Consider the following 17,100-nt stretch of genomic DNA (forward strand, 5'->3'; position numbering starts at 1 on the left):
AGCGTGCAGAGGTGGCATTGAAAGGAGTTGGATGAATCCATGACATTACATTTTCGTTAACTGTAAAAATGCTGTTGTTGTAGATAGTTTTTAAAAGTTGCAGAAACACGCTAGATATGTTTTTATTATTGTTTTATGAAAAATTATAACCTATGCATATTATTTTAATATCACTTTAGTAGCACTGAAGCAAGTCTTCCTACTTTAGTGTATTGAATACAGTTTTCAGTTTTTAACCACTTATTTCCTTCACTGGAAGTGCAAAGCATCACATCTCATGCAAGTATTGCACTCTGAAATGTGTTACTCTCCCATAAGACAGTAAAACCAATGCCATGTAATAGATGGAGGCCATATGCTGTAATTTTTGAATGAGATTTTTCCTCAAAGCCAGGACTTTTTGGGTTTTCTGATTCATCTTAGCTGCCTAAAAAGTCCCTGCAGCCCATCCCATGCATCTTTTAGCTCTGTACTTTCAATCTGACAGTTTTACCTCCTCTCCTGCCACTTCTGTGATTTCCTGGCTGTTACACTCCCTTTCCTATGTTTTTGTAACTCAAGCTGGGTTCTCATAGATCAGCCTTTATTAAATTAAAAGGTGAGTTTAGCCTCATTATCCTTCTCAGTGCTCTGTAGTTGATACTGTTTATTTTACCAGCAGCTTCAGAGATTTTTTTGCTTCAGGCAAAGCAACTACTACACATTGTCAGATAAAGTACCTTATCTGTCAGCAGCACTCTTGTGAATTAATCATAATTCAATAGGTTTACTAATCAAGATTTGAGATGAATGTTTTGATAGAGCAATCAGATTTGTCTAATCTATTATTCCTTGACAGTTGCTTTAGGCAGTGCTAACTTGGCGTTAGTACCTGGTTTGGATCAGTTTGACGTGGCCCCACCAGTCAGTAGCATCAGTTATTGAAGTGATGGACTTCTGCATAGATACTAATTATGGTCCTTTTCCAGTTTCAAGAGAGACTGGAGTGAAGCTGAGATCAGGCAGCTCACACCTACCCTGTTCCATGTTATCAAAACGTTTTTGAACCAGGAGTTCACTTTGTAATTTTCACAAATAACAGAACTACTCCAAGCTTGTTGACAAATCTGAGACATGATTTATTGTAGCATATGCAAACATTGCTCAGGACTGAAAGGGTCACTGGAATAGAAAGGAGATAAACTTAATATATTGTTAAGTGTTGCTAATTATGAATCAAGTCACGTCTGATGTCACTAAAATTTGTCCTTTATTTTGCCCAGTTAAACATTCTTGGGGGTAATTTACAACATAGCTTGCAGCAGTTTCCTCAATTTGAAAGCATAAATGAAAGCTTTCATTGTATATTGACATATTTTTCTTGTTAAGCAATGTTTAAAGTACTGATACAAGGTGCTGTAATAGTGGGTTAGACTGCAAGTGCAAGTTTGGTACATTGTAGTCAATAATGCATTAGTGTGGGAAAATGAAGGAGAGGATTGATGTGTTTGGTGTTTTTTTAACATGGGTGGAGAAGAAGGAAAAAAATGCCTTCATGCATCCATAGCTAAATATAGACCTTTTTTCCTCTTTAATTTAATTTTAGGGTATGTTTTAGTAGTCCACACAATATATGTGTGGACCTTTAGTTTCATTATCACCTCAACATATGTTCTTTCTGTCATGCTATTCTTATGGTACTTTGACTTTAGGGGTCAGATAGCACATCCATGGTGATGTGATGGGAAGTCCACTGTGGACTGTCCTCTGTACAGATGGTGGTTGTAGCTGATGCTTGTTCTTGTGCAGTTTACTATGAGAACTGTCTACCATTTATATTGTGAGGAAGCATTTGACACAGAGCTAAAACCAGTCCCTTACCAATGGGATGTCAGATCTTCTGCCCTACATACAGCTTCTCTTTTAATCATTCGAAAATTTGAAATAACATTAGGTAAAAGAAGAAGCCAGAAAGTACCAATTCTAACATAGATATTCGGCCCTAAGCCTCAAAACCAGAAAATGTGCAGGTATAACATTTTACATAGCAGAAATTAGTGTCCAAATGCCTTTACTCTTCTAGTTGTGAAGGAATTTAGTACAGTGGAGAGGCAACTTGCACTGCAAATATTCTATGGAATAGGAATAGACTGTCATTTATTGATGAGCTCAGAAGACCGTGGTATAAATATTTGTGTTCACTTGAGGTTAAATAAGCAAGCAGAATGCTAGGTCTTTGCAGCCTTGCTTTAGTTGCTTTCCTGGAGTGATCTATGAGCTCAAAAGCTCACTAACTTTCAGAATACCTGCACAGATGCTTTCTAAAGTCCTAGTGCCAATACTTTATGAAAACTGCAATGGAGTAAGGATGCCAGTAGCACTAGGGACTAAAGAGAATCAGCAGCTGAGCTGAGTCACAGGCTAATGCTCATCCATATTGAATCTGTTGCAGGCAATGAGGACAATAACTCCTCTCAGTAATGATCAATTAAATACTTTCCTAGTTAACTTCAGCACAAGTGAATGCCTTCGGTATCTGCTGCACGTCAGGGAGAACTTTCTTGTGTCATCTTGCAAAGCAACACTGACTAGTAAAAAAGTGATACTCAAGGAAAAATGTACCTCTAATTTGACCATTTGGGGTTTTTTTCAGCATAGCCTGCCAAATTAAAAAAAAGAAAGACACCATTTTATGACTTTCATTTTAAAATGAATTTCTGTATTTTTGCCAGTTACTGCTGTGCTAAAAGCCAAAGTGAATATTATTTGTACTCACTGCTCATAAAATACCATAGGCCTGTTTTCTACGGAGTGATGAGAATTACATTGACTTTGCCCACCACAGGATTCCTTCTAATATCCTGTCAACAGTCTCATGCCCTGCATTTACTGCTGTGCTCAAATCCCATCTCTCCATAACATTTAAAAGGAATAATGAAAGGGCATCTTTTCCAATACCAAACTACCCTATTGTTTCGTTTGTTCAGTGAACTGCTACTGATTACTCTGCAAGTTCCCTCTACTTCATAAACTGGTAAACAAGAGTTTTCCTGTGTAAATTTAGATGAAGAAAGCTTTTTGATGATCAGTGAAGTACCGTGTGTGTAAAGTGGATTATTAAATTTCCTTGCTTCCTCCATCAAATTCTGCAAGTTAAAAATCCCATTCTGAGGTTCTCCACTCATTCAAAACCCTGGTGCTTTGACAGCCACCTTTGACTTCATTTTCTTCTTGATAAAATCTATCATGACATGCAAGAGTGCCTTGCTCATGTGAGATGAATGATGGTCCTGCATGCTTACTACAATAACATGAGATTAACATAGATCAAAGATTTGCTACAGTTATTAAGAGTAGGCAGCCTCCATATACTTAATTTATCTGGATTTTTTTTCCCTTTTGCTAGTTAACTTATCAAACTAATAAATAGCAATGAGTCATTCTGTTTTTTTTCCTTTAGAGTTCTTATAAATGTATATGAGTTGACAGTTTTATAATGGCGAATAGATAAAAAGTATTCTTGGTAAAAAGATGCTCCATGTGAATACTTGTATGCATTTCTGTTCACATGGTCATATATCTAACACCTGTGTGATCCCTCAGGCAATTCAGTCACTCATTTTTCCTGCCAATTTGCTTGCTTCATTTTGATCTATGTTTGCTATCATTTGTCAACTGACACCTTTAGCATGTTTTCACATCAGTTGTTTTGAGAACATGAATGCTGATAATTACATCAGTACTGCCCCATTGCAGGAGGATAGAGTAGGCAGTCACCTGGGACTGCTTTTTTAACAGTTATTAATTTCTAGTTTTCGTGTCTTGCAAAGTTGCTGGTTACTTATCCATTTCTCCCACTGCAGATCTATAGGCAGTAACTAGAAGTCTTCCATTAAGTGCATGTGCTCGTGGCTTCAGTATTGGAGCTTTTGGTTGGATCTTTTCCCCATCTGTACATGTCTTGCCTTCCCTCATGTAGATGTCAAAGACCTAAATAGTCTCAGGTTTCCAGTGCCTCAGTTATTTTCAACTTCCTTTGCTTAGAACAGAATTCCCCAGAGTTCGTGCATGCACGTGTCCAGCATCTCTGCAATTGCCATGAAAGACCAGCTTAACTTTTTCATGACTTACTGAGATTTCATAAGGGCTTCATGCAAATACTCTTTGTAGTGTCAGGCATTCCTTATAACTTCTGCCTCTTTCTTATTACCATGGTAGCTCCATCATCCAGTTCCAGCTGCTGTGTGTTCCCTTCTGTGAGAGCAGTCTTCTCTCAAGCACTCACTTTTAAAAAGGAATGTAGGTGAGATCTAGACAGTAATTGTGTTGCTCATTCATATATGGCTTTGCACAAACAAGATATCCCAGAAGACTCTTTGGCAAAGTTAATTTTCATTTTAGTCAACTGATTCATCTGGTTTTCTTCCCTGAACCTCATGCTTTACAACACTTGATGCAAGGAATAACTTGTCCTTGTGTGTACATAGGACTAAACATTTAACCCAGCTGTTGTCTTTTTATTTAGACAGAGATCTAAAGACACCATGAAATAAGCCAGAAACTCATTGAAACAGAAGCACATCACTGTAACAAAAACACATTTTGTATCTCTAAGGAGTAGGTGAATCTCCTTAACACAACTCTTAAATAAAACAAAAATTGCTCTATTGGTGTTAAACAGTGCTACTGCTTTAAAAGAGACTTGCCCCAAAGGGCTTATTACCACAATTTTCCAAGTATTTAATTTATTATGTGCTTGGTGTTTTACTACCTTTCCCAGATTTTAGTTATCTCAGCCCCACTTTTGAGTGCTGAAAGGTCAAGAGGTGTAAAGGCACATCAGTGTGAAAATGTTTAGACTATTTGAAATCAAGGAATAAAATAGAAAGCTGGGTACTTCTGAAGAGCTTGTCCATATTTGGGAATCCAGCATAACATCACTTTAAACATTGTAGTGCATAATTAGCATTTACCTTTTTAACTATACATTTTTTCATAAATGTCTAGAACAGGATTTACTGGACAGTATGGGTTCATTAGGTTTTCAACCTGATATTTGAATGTGTGTGTTGTGGGATTATGTCTTTACTTTTTGTTTATTTGGGGTTATTTTACTAAAATTTTGGTTTATTATTGTCTCTCCCACAGGGAGACAAAGTGGTAAGATATTCACAACAACAAAAATGCAGCTTCTCATGTAGTCTGCAAACATCTAGATGCACATGTGTTATAAGGAAGACACAATTTTGTTATTTAAAAATATAAATCTTATGTTTATGTAGCAGCTTTTATCCCCAAGGATCCCAAAATACTTTAGAAAACTCTTAACATATGTTGAATCATCTATCCACTAGAGTATTGGCACCTGTGGTGCAGAGCATAGTGGCCTTTAGAAGAAGGAAAATTCTTTAAAAATATATAGATACAAAAGATGGTAAGCATCCAGGTCAACTGCCACTAAAATCTTCCCATTGATTTTTGATGGAAGTACACAAGAAAAAATTCAGGAAATGTCATCATTTTATATAGCAGGTTAAAAAAGAGAAGCACTTTCCATTTTTCCATCTTAAAACATCTGTAGTTTTACAGAATCATTAATATACTGCTTATGATTTCAGATCTTAAGGAGATTTCTTCAAACCATTTCAATTTAACTTCAGTCGCATGTATCTAAATTCAAGAATATTTTCTGCTGTAAATTAGGACTTTAGTTAGTGAAGAAACTGGATTTTGAATAGGAGTAGAATGGATGCTATTATTTTGAAGGAAAATATGACTATAATGTCAAGAGCCAATCTCACTTGCATTGGCAGTGAAGAAAAATGATGGTGGTGACCTTGATGGGCTTCAAATAAATACATAAAAAAATTTAACGTGTTAAAATACAGTAAGTTTATCTGCCTACCTGTCTTTCTCTGTTTAGGTGTATTTCCAAGTGATAGGCATAAGAAATGATTCCAAGATTTGTAGAAGGAAAGTGGAAATAGTTTTCTGTAGTAACCTAGGCACCTTCATTATTTCACTCCTGTATGTTTAGCGTCCTGGACAGGTCCTAATTAGACTTTTTTTTTCCTTCTGTTGCTTTTTGATTAATCTAACTTTCAAAAAGACAGATGCCCAAGGCTATACCCCTGAATGCACGTGAAAACTATTGTAGCAAGGTGTATGAATGTAAAATTCACCTGTGTGACTTAACAGCGGCTGGTTTTCATCTGGGAGCAGAGATGCCTGGTGGTGTTGGTGCAGCCAGGGCAAACTGACCATCTCATTTGCAGGTGGTGCCATTTCACATATAAGTTGCTCAGACACCAAAGCTGTGCTCTTGTCAAAAGATCTGCCCCTCAAAGTTTCTGTTTGCACTGCCCAGCTCCTACATCTGGGGAAGTGCCAGGCACCCCAAGGTTTTGGATAGAGGTGCTGCTGGCACCGAGAGATGGGAAGCAGAGCTGCTGTCTTGATGTGGGTGGGCACATCAAGACAGGGGCTGTACCTGAAAGGGCTTGTCCAGGCATAGAGATGGTTGTGGCTTAAAGCCACCAGTGCCAGTTTGGCTATTGACTGTGCTTCAGTTTGAAGCCTGAGTCAGACTGATGTGTTTTTGTTTTTCTTGCAGGTGTTCTGTGCCAGGTAGTGTAGTCTCACAGGCCCTGCCAAACTGGGGATGGTACCAGCACCGTGGAATGATTAGGGTTTTTTTTTGTTTAGTGTATGAACATTTGCAGTAACAGTTGCTGCGTGTGAAATATTTCACAATTCTGAGTCATAATGAGTACTGGAATATGTTTTGGTAAGATCAAAATATTTTCCCTAGCATTATCATTCAATGGTAATACAAGAGGTGTTAACTCCTTTCTAGAAAAAACGTGCTTGTGTCCTTTATCAAGTACAAATGATCTTGATGAAGACCTCTGGTAATATTCAATGTATTATAATTAAAAATGTATTTCACTTGAATTACTTGTCATAATAGCTACTTGTTGGAAGGGAGATGAAAAATACTCTTCTCAAAGTCCAGTGGATTTAGCTTAGCTTTGAGAAACTTGGTACCCAGCAGCAGTAGCCAGTCTAGGTACATTTTTAGTTCCTGGGAAACATCTGAGTGAAAGAGCTCTTTAATTGCTGATGTAATAGCAACTGAGTGTTGATTAGAGTAGGATAAATCAGAACAAATATTAATAATTTGCCTGTGTTCTTCATGGGCAAAATTTCTAGTCAATAATCAAATATTGTTAATCAGTAGATTGCTTTGACCATAAAGAAGTTGTATATTGATGCAGCTGAAGCATTAAATTTAAACATTGTGATCTATGGGTGTGTCAGATCTGAAGCCTACGTTGCATGTGTTGATAGTAATCAGAGAAGGGGATTTTTAATGGAGATATACACCTTCTAAAGAATGGAAAGGGTAGGAGTTTTCTAATGAATATGGTGCAAGACTATCAAAGCAGATCAACAAAGTATGCAGTAACTACTGTACAACCATATCTCTACTAATGGCTCTCACGGTCTGCCTGTTGCTGAACTGTAGAGAGAGGGAGGGGAAAAGTAGTTTAGAGGACATAGTAAAATGGTGGGGAGATATTTTCCCAGGCACATTCATGATATTTGAGTCCCTGGGTCGTATCTGAAACAGTAAGTTGGAGTATTATGCATTGATTTTAGATATATGACTTTTACTGAGCGGGAAGTTGTAGTTCAGGAGACACTGAGGTCCAGGTTTAATTCTCCAGGAATTGCCATGATGTTTGGTGCATTTCTATTAGCCATACACTGATTCAGAACCAAGAGCTTTGTCAGTTGTTGTAAACAGCTGATCTTTTCCTCTTAGCAGTGGGTTTTCATCAAGTTATCTTTCATGATGAAGAAATTGAACTGATATTAGAAGACTAATTTATTTCAAAATAAAAGGACATTTGAGTCTAAGCGCAAGGGAAGATGTCTACTCTTTGCCTCTTTAGCACCTCTCAAATTCATTGGAATATCTTTATTAGTTCTCTGCAGACTGAAGAGTCTTTGAATTGTCAGTGGCACATGTACTCACACACAGAAATCTGAGAGAAGCTGAAACTTTTTTTTGTTTTGACTGGCACTTGCAAGACATCACTAAGTAAAATGCAGTATGTAATGCAGTATGTAGCTGTGAACAATTTCTTCCTCCTTTTTCTCTCTTCATATTTTATTTACTGTAGCTTGCTCTCAGTGCTCCAAATAATCTTAAAATAAATCTGATCCTATTTGATAAGACCAACAGTTTCTTCCCATCTTCTCTCTTCCAATCCAATCAAATTCCTTATCAACCTAAAAATAATCACAGCAAGCCAGCGAGCCTCCTGAGAATTCCCTACAGCCACTACCTGAATACTTCCTCAGCTCTTAGGTAGAAGGGAGTGCCAAAAACAATGCCATTAGTCAGACTTCAGAGAAAGAGATCTCACTCACTGACCAGTGTTGCTTCATCTAGAGGTTTTCTTCTGTGTGCACTTGCAGCAGTGGCTACTCTGGGCAGATCAAAAAGAGAGAAAGGGCATCTAGGCAGGTAATTTCCCCCAAGTTTTAGAAATTTAGACAAACTGCATTTTAAAATGTGCTTAGAAGACAACAGTAAATAGAAATTTCTACTGCAAAGCTTTGGGATGTTTAGGGAACCGCCACTTAGGCAAATTGCACACTGGTTGCCATTTCCAAGTGGACTTACTATAGGTATAAAACATTATGGAATTGTCATTGCCATGTTTTCTGTGGTAAATGAAGTAATCATTCAGCAGAAAACAAAATCAAACAAAGGCAGGTGGTGTGGTGTCCGTTGCTAGCTAGAAGCAATTATTAAGTGTGCCAGAGCAGCTTCAATAAGCAGGAAAGTTCTGTGGTGTCTTAACCAAGTAATGCTGTATTGCGTGGTTAAACACCTAAATGAAGTCAGAACAATTAAAGAATGATAGACTTGTTTTAAATGGTTGTTTGGGGTTTTTTTGGGTTTTTGTTTTTGTTTTTTGTTTTTTTTTTTGGTTTTGGGTTTTTTTGTTTTGTTTTGTTTTTTTTTTTAATTTATGCATACTATAATAACATAAATAACTCAATCTCTAATTGAGGTAATGTTGTGTCTGGTGATGAGCAGATGCTCAATTGTCTGAAATGAAATGAAAGGAATGGCCCCTTCCATAAACGGTAAAGGAAAGAAAGACTTACTCAAGGCCATCTAGTGAATTCCTGGTCATGCCAAGGAGAGCATTACCCTCTGTGGAATTTCAGTCCAGGGCTCTGTCTGCTGGAGCTCATTGCCTAACTTGTATGGAGAGATGCTCCAGCTTCCTTCAGGCCAGCACTTTGATTCATGAGCTCTGAACATATTTGAATGGTGCTGTAGATGCAGCATGTAAATTCTTACATTTTTACTTTTATAAAATGTAACTCAGTGAAAGATACAATGGAAAAGTTGCCATTTTACTCAGGAGTGCTTGTTTCCCGTTTTGGGCTCAGCAAAAACAACAGCAAGGGCCAACTCATTTGATCACCATTATGTGTAGTAATTTGTCTGAAGTTATTTTCTCATTGTGCTTCTGAGAACATGACAGAATAGGAAGGGGGGACAATTTACACCTGTTTTTAATAATTCATTTTAACATTGACATGTGACAGAAAATCTCCATTTGAGCTCAGAGGTTGCAAGCTATTTCATTGCAAAAGGAAGCAACTTCTTTGCACTGGTTTCTTACTACAGAATGCTTAAAGCAGCAGAAACTATGTTAATAAAACTGCATGAAATAAATAAAAATATACTGAAGGGCTTTGGAAGATGTGATTTGTGAATGAGTGTGTATGAGAACAAAAATGAAACCTGTAGTAGTTGGGTGGAAATTATTCCTTAGGCTGCAAACTGCCTTTAGGTCCATATTCTTCTCTCATCTGCACATACAAAGGAGTCTGTGCACAGGGGAGGAGAGAAATGTGACCCTTTATGAAGAGTGAATCGAGAGCTTGAGTACACATAAACACTGTACTATTAGCACAGCCCAAGACCAAAGGTACTGCAAGTTAATTGAGCAAAAGAATTTGTGTACAGTTGGCATGTCTGTTCTTGCATGAATCAAAAGGAGGAGTTGGGCAGAGCTCCTTTTAGGAAGAAAAGAAAAACATATGTTAGTTATTGTATTGAGAGGATGTTTTTATGAGAAAAGGGGATGCTGCTTCATTAATAACTGACATGTCACACCAATTCTGGTAGGTCTGATAGATTAAACATGAACCTCTCATTATTCAAGCAGCTGAAATGTATTGGCTGCTTTACCCACCTAATATTTATTCCTTGCACAGTATAACTACAAAATTGACATCTTCTTTTAAAATTGTTTGGCTGTAATAAATATAAAACTTTCACTGCTGATGTAAAGCCTTGCTAGCTGGCATCATTTCCTATCCCTTTTTAATTATTCTTGACACTGTGGAGAAACATCTAATATAAATCTGTAATGTGCTCTGATGACAAACTACACGGTTGGAAGACCATGTAATCTCTCCACAATTAATTAAAGTGCACAGAGCTGCTTTTTTTTCCCCCTTTTTTTTTTTTTTTCTTATTTTCCACCCCCCCAGCAACCAGATGCCACTGACTGGCTCAAATAACATTGCTGTCAACTGTAAAAAATTAAGATCCAAACCCTAAGAAAGGTACTTAAATAAAGAAAGCAGATGCCAGGTTACTTTTTGATATTGTGGCATACATCTTGGTGGAAGGCACTATTGTTCAACATCTGTAGCTTTACATACTTAATTACTGACGTGGCAAATCTGTCGGCAGTTTATTTCCACAAGTATCTGTCACTTCAGCAAATCCTTTATTGAAAACTGAACGATGCCAATCGGTGTGAATAGTTCACCACCACGCCTAGAGCAACGAAATTAAGGAGGATTTGGCTGCTTTTTTGTTCAATGGGCATAGCCTTTTGTTTTTGAATGGGCGTGAATCTGCTTCAAAAGAGCTTTAGCTCTGTGCTAGAAGGAGTTAGCAATGCTCTTAGGCTCCTGGACACATGGAGTCGATCAAATGCAAATTAATAACAATTTTTAGGCCACGTAAGAATGTTGTTGTAACATTTATTGACTGTAATAATACTGTGGACGGAAGACAGGTTAATAAAAGGTGTTTATTAAATATTACTGTACAGCCATATGACTTTTGGTGGTGAAGTCTATAGCCACAGGAAACTGCAGGTGCAGGTTAATTTGCAAGATAGCGAAAGTTCAGATACTATTAATCAACATTAACAAGAAAAGATTTCATAAGCACACTCATTTTTGTTGATATTACGGTATGAAAAAAAATCACCTCAAAGTTATTATTTAGCATGGCTATTTTTATTGAAATGTTTGAAGTATGTTAGGGTGCTTTCAGCTGTTTCTGTAACATTAGAATAAAAAGGATGTTGTGTCAGTGTTTTTCCTACCCACCTAGCATGTGTATTTAGATCAATGAAGTAAAATGTTTGGGGTTTGGAGTTATTTGGGAAAACTCTACTATGCTTTGTTATTTTTCAGTTAGGATTGTTCTGTTATTTAAAAGAGTTTTTTCAAGCATCATGAAATAAATATTTGTGGTTGTTAGTGAGGCCTTTCGTGGGAGGAAGGTGCAACTGTTGTGACAAGCAGAGAGAGTTTCTGATCTCCTGCACATCTGCCGTGTGCGGTGCAGCTCTTTGTGCGGCTCCGAGCACAGGACCAACTGTAGGGCAGATGTCCCAACAATTGATCTCTCCAGGATTAGCAGCACTGTATAATAAACATGGAGTCATGGAAATAATAATAAAGGTGTGACTCAAAACTCTCAGCTGATTACGTGGTACCGAAGGTTTAGGATGCAGTAGAAGGTCTTTAGTTCTGTCATGTTCTAGGGAGGTTTCTCTTCATGAAACAATGTTAGTGTTTGTGAACAGTTCTCTTAACTCACTTTTGATTCACATTTCTCTTAATGCCAGCATTCACTCCTCACAGTTAATGTGAATCATTTCCTTGCTGCGTGGTGTATTTCTTTAAGGAAATAACTGCTATTGTTAGGGACGGCGGAGGGGTTTTTTTGCTACAAGACAGTTGGCACAACTAGAACCTAAGCTACACTATACTTGTTAATGTTTCTCTTGGAGAGAAAACTCCTTTTTAGCAAACTGTACTGACTCATCAGTTTTCTGATTCAGCTTACAGTGCTTCCACTGAAACTTTTTAAAAATAGAGCAATCAAAACTACAGAGCAGTTCCTAAATGGGGAGTATGGTGGTGTAAATCCATATTAAACTGATACAAGCAATGTATAAGCTTTTCTGTGCTGATTAATTTTGCTGTGTTTTTTAACATACTTTGTGCTCTGTCAATGGGTTTAGTGTATTCTCAATTATTACATCTTTTGAATCATTTTATTTGGAGTTACATACAGCACAATCATGTTATCTATACTTGCATTATAGTTGAGGGATTTGAAACTGTGTTAAAAACTATGGATCAAATTTTGCTATCAGGTACCTCCAAGAAATCCCATTAGTTTCACCCATTTTAGAGAACTGTAACTGAGAGAGCATGGAGAGATCCAAATGAGTGTGTTCACACACAAGACATTTCTTGCAACCCTTTGGGCAACAGCCGCCCCTGTGGCCGGGCAGTGCAGGGCAGGAGGAATAGAGCATAAAACTTGTGTATTAAAAACATTCCAGTTTGGGCAAAATCAACATTCTAAGGGTACAGTAAGTGCCAGGGGATTTTAAGTGACCACAAATGGTTAGGAACTCGGTTTTACATCTCATCTGACCAATAGTTTATGACGCGCTGTGGTTTTTGCTTTTCTGTAACAACATGTTTCCTGGATCGTTTAAAGTATTTGGCTTGCAACACCTCTGAGGCATGGGTTAGCTTGCAGTAATGCATACTTTGATGTGTCTTATTGTTAAATTATATAGTGCTTACAATATTTCATTTTATTTAATACAAATCATTTTTATTTACTTAAAAGGAGCAAGCTGTCTTATTATATGTGTTTGGCTTAGAAACAAAGGAATTATATTCTTTTAAGAGGTGTTTTATGTTTTATGGTTACTGAGAGAATAAATGGCCTTTTAATAGGCATTTATATAAGTGAGATCCATGTCTCCACTCTATTATATATTTTCAAATAATTAAAAGTGCTATACAAATGCTATATGATAGCCTTCCAAAAAAAAAAAAAAAAAAAAGAGAGGTAAAACCCATGTGGTTTAAAATCTGTAGAAAAAAAATCTTATTTCTTGGGGAGGGGAGGAGGCAGAAAGGTTTATTAGGGTAATTTAATTTCTACTGATGCTACAAACATGCATGGGATGAGGATGTGGGAGTTCAAATGTAGACGCTGTTTGTACTGTTCCCTACAGTGACCTGTTCTTCATTGAGACAGTCAATTGACACAGACGCCAGTGCATTTATTACTGAGTCTACTGTAAATGAGACTTTCAGTCTTGCCAGGGATAGATATTTTTCCTGTGTTCACCACTATCACACATCACATTTAAGGACGGGGGAAAAGGAACTTTTAAAACAATAATATCAAACAACTTGGAAAAAAATGTTAAATATTACCATATGAAGAACTGATTAAATTTGTATGGTTTTCTTTCAGTAAAAATTGATATGTGATGAAACACAGTGCAGCTGGATAACTTGTTTTGGCTGAAGTTCCAGTGTTCTCTGATCTCTTTACCCAGCTATATATAAAAAAAGAAACCATATCAGCATCCTTGTTCCTATTGTAGAGGCTCTGACATAAATGCCCCCTTCTCATTTGCCCCTTACCATCTGGACTGTAAAAAACTTAACATGAGTTTGCCAGTGAGGTATTTTATCTACATATCTTCTTCATATTCAGATCTACTCTCAAATATCATTTTTGTAAGTCTACTCATCACAGTTTTCATGCATTTAATTTGTAAAACTACTGTACTTGGGTATTTCCAATCCAGCAGTGCTGGGGAATCAAGGAACAGATGCTGCTCATGTTTCCTTTTTGGTGTAGCCCAGAGGCAAGAGTGTTCTGATAGCTGGGAACTGAAAACTAGGTCTCATACTCAGACAACATTGTGTTGTCCTTCAGACTTTTTGGGGTCTTATACATGGTTATTAATTAGTGAAAACGCCACAGGCTTTAGGTGCCTCTTCCTGTTTCATGGCAATACAATTTTTTTGTTTGTTTGTGTAAATATTGGGTTTATGATTGTGGTATTTTTTTGTATTGAAGAAACTCAGGATCATTTCTTCCGTGAGGATAATATGTTCAAAAAGTTAACTAATTTTTGAAAAGGCATAAAAACTCTGTCATAGTCATAAACTTCTGCTTGTCAATATCAGAGGTTATTTTAAAATTCATATTCCTTGTGAATATTCCTCAGTACCTGAAATGCAGGATTATGAGTTTAGGCTAGTTTGCTTATTTTAAATTCCTTTCTTCAGCCAAATGTCCTTATATTGCAGGCTTTTTGGCTGGCACAGGAAGATCAGACTTCCTGCTCATTGATGTAGATAGAATTTTTCTTTTATTTTGGGAGTGGCAGGGGGTTGCTACAAAGTTTAATTTTCCATTTTGTTAACTAAGAACATATGCCAAGGGTCTTGGACTCTCTGAAGTACTGACTGACATAAAATATAATGGCAATCCAGCATGGGCTGGGGCTGAAGAATTTTGGATATTGTCCCACTAGATACTGGAAGACTGCAGATTTTTTTAACTGGGATAGATAGCATGGGTAATTTGCTCTTCACTTTGGCACACTCTGTTTAATTGCAACTACAGCAGAGCAAAACCATCTGCTAAAGTGATCAAGGTCGTCGGTTTTGAGTTATGAACATTAGAGAAAGTCATAGATACAGTTCTTCTTGTCATTTCTTGTGGTGGAGCCCCGCAGAGAGGTACCCCATCCTTGGTCTGTAGTGGTTGTCTCTATTGTTTGATAAGTGCCAACCATGTGTTCCATCCCCTGCCAGTCCTGTGCTGCTGCAGCTGCTGCCACACTGTGCTGCTTCTGCTTGCTCTGCTTGTCACTGTTGTTCCTAACTCTGCCATATTTTTCAAGGGTGTTTGGTGCAACCCTATGTTGGAAAACAGGAAAAAAAACAAAGAAAATCTTCATAACTGTTGTAGTCTCTCGTTAGGGACTGCACAGACTGAAACCTATGGAGCTATGAGGTTTTCCACACTTTGTAATAACAGAGTTCTATTTTAATAATTTTAATCAGATTTTCTGCTTTTGATGCTATCAGATAGAGTATTCTTTGCTCAGGAAAAGTTTGTGCCTGTGGAATCCTTGGACCATCTGTCAGGACTGCAAAAGGAACAATTTCTCTGTTCTTGTGTTTGCCCCTGTACATCATTCTCTGATGGCTTCCAAACTGCTCCTCATTCTCAAACATAAACCTGCTCTGCTAACATCTCCACAGATATATATATCTATATTTTTTTGTATTTAGAATGCTACACTTTTATGGGGAAGGATACAACTTCCCTAAAAATAAATAATAAAATCTTAAGACCCCCAACACAGAATTAAATAAGAATGGGAATTTCTGTCCCTGCAAGAATTACCTGGATTTAAAAGGAAATATCTGCAGTTCACATACTATTAACACTCCAATTCTACAGCAGCCTTGCCATTCCTATTAATTTAATTCTCAGTAAATGCTAATGAATTTATATATTAAAATGGATAAATTTTGTGTTTCATGTGAGGAAGGCTTATTATTATTTATTGAATGGCAGGACAGAAAAGATGAAAATGTACCTTTATCCCCAAAACACTAAGAGTTGAATTCTGACATTCTGATGAGGTTCTCATTGTGTTTAGCTTTCCTGAACATGATTGTTTTATAAGGATTTTACACCTCCTTTTTTGTGACTGCTAGCAATGCACAGTTACGCATGTGTGGATTTTCTATGCTCAGAATTCTTACTGTGTAACTGAGAAGTGTTACAGAACCTACCTTTATTGTCCAAACCCTTAACCATGGAGATGAAGGCTGATGGTCTAAAGGGAGCAGTCAGTGACTTCTACTCTTTGAACAAAATTCTGATGCAGTTGTAGGCATTTCCTGGACACATAAAGAAAGATCATGGCCTTTTATGCCCTTTAAAAGTTGCTTGTTTCGTTTTTCTATCTTATCATTGCTACCATAGCTCTCTTTCTGTTCATATCAGCTAATGTCACATTTGTGTTGCCACCTTAACTTTCTAGGGTAAAGAGTATCTTAGTCATAAAAATATAAAAGCTGCTGTGAAAGTTCAGGTGAAAGGTTCACCTGATTCAGCAATCCAGTCTGAACTGTGCCTAGTTTTGAAAGCATAGAGAGAGAGAGTGGAGAGAGGATGCTTGAAGGCAAAAACTGATTTTCCACATTTCAAACTTGCTAGACGTTTACGTGAAGATGATCTGGTATAAGTAAGTGGGAGTTAAATCTATTGAAATACAGTAGAACTTTGCAAAAATAACTTAAATATTCACGTACAATTCTGTGCCTATAATTTAATTCACATGTGCATATATTAATTCCGATTTCAGCATAGCGTGATGTATATGCCAAGTTCTGACTGACAACCTAAATTCAGAATTTTAGTTTGGACAAATAAAAACAAATTATTTAATAGATGTACAGAACTGAATAAGCAATTATATAAGTGCTGTGATACCGTTATTCACACAAGAGGAATGCTGCATCATGTTCTCTGAGTAAGGTTTACTCTTTAAATTTGAAGGTTAAATAATGGACTTCATGAAGTCAGTAATTTCTACAAGGCTCAGTTACTTCTTTCCATAAGAGTATTGTCTGCTCTATAACCCACAGAACAAAAAAATTTTCAGAATTACTGCCACCCCCAAAATTACCCTCTGTTATCCTAAAGCCCAGCCAAGCAAAGCCCTGTATGCATGTGTGTATGGGATTATACGTTTTCACTGGGAGAAAGAAAATGTTCAATTTTTTAGACTCCTTTAGAATGCCTTTTACATTTTTCATTTAAATAACATCAGTCCATAAGTATAACTCATTGGAAGGAACATATTTGAATATGGTATATGTGTGATACTTCTGAGAATTGTCTACTGCCTGAGCTTTGTGGCTACTGCC

At 37.0% G+C, this 17,100-nt stretch overlaps 1 protein-coding gene across 4 annotated transcripts in view; it reads left to right on the forward strand.

Annotated features, from left to right (window-relative positions):
• FTO (FTO alpha-ketoglutarate dependent dioxygenase) overlaps positions 1-17,100 on the forward strand; it is a 236,438-nt gene that overhangs the window by 162,953 nt on the left and 56,385 nt on the right. Inside the window, exon 9 of one of the 4 annotated variants that reach the window (XM_064671173.1) lies at positions 6,593-6,747. The exons of the other annotated variants lie outside the window; for them this stretch is intronic. Within the exon in view, the coding sequence (XP_064527243.1) occupies positions 6,593-6,704 (112 nt within the window). The 3' untranslated portion in view covers positions 6,705-6,747. Of the gene's footprint in view, positions 1-6,592; positions 6,748-17,100 lie in introns of those variants that run through there. 4 annotated transcript variants of the gene reach the window in all.

The sequence above is a fragment of the Pseudopipra pipra genome, chromosome 14, assembly GCF_036250125.1.
Source record: "Pseudopipra pipra isolate bDixPip1 chromosome 14, bDixPip1.hap1, whole genome shotgun sequence".
NCBI classification, from domain to species: Eukaryota; Metazoa; Chordata; class Aves; order Passeriformes; family Pipridae; genus Pseudopipra; species Pseudopipra pipra.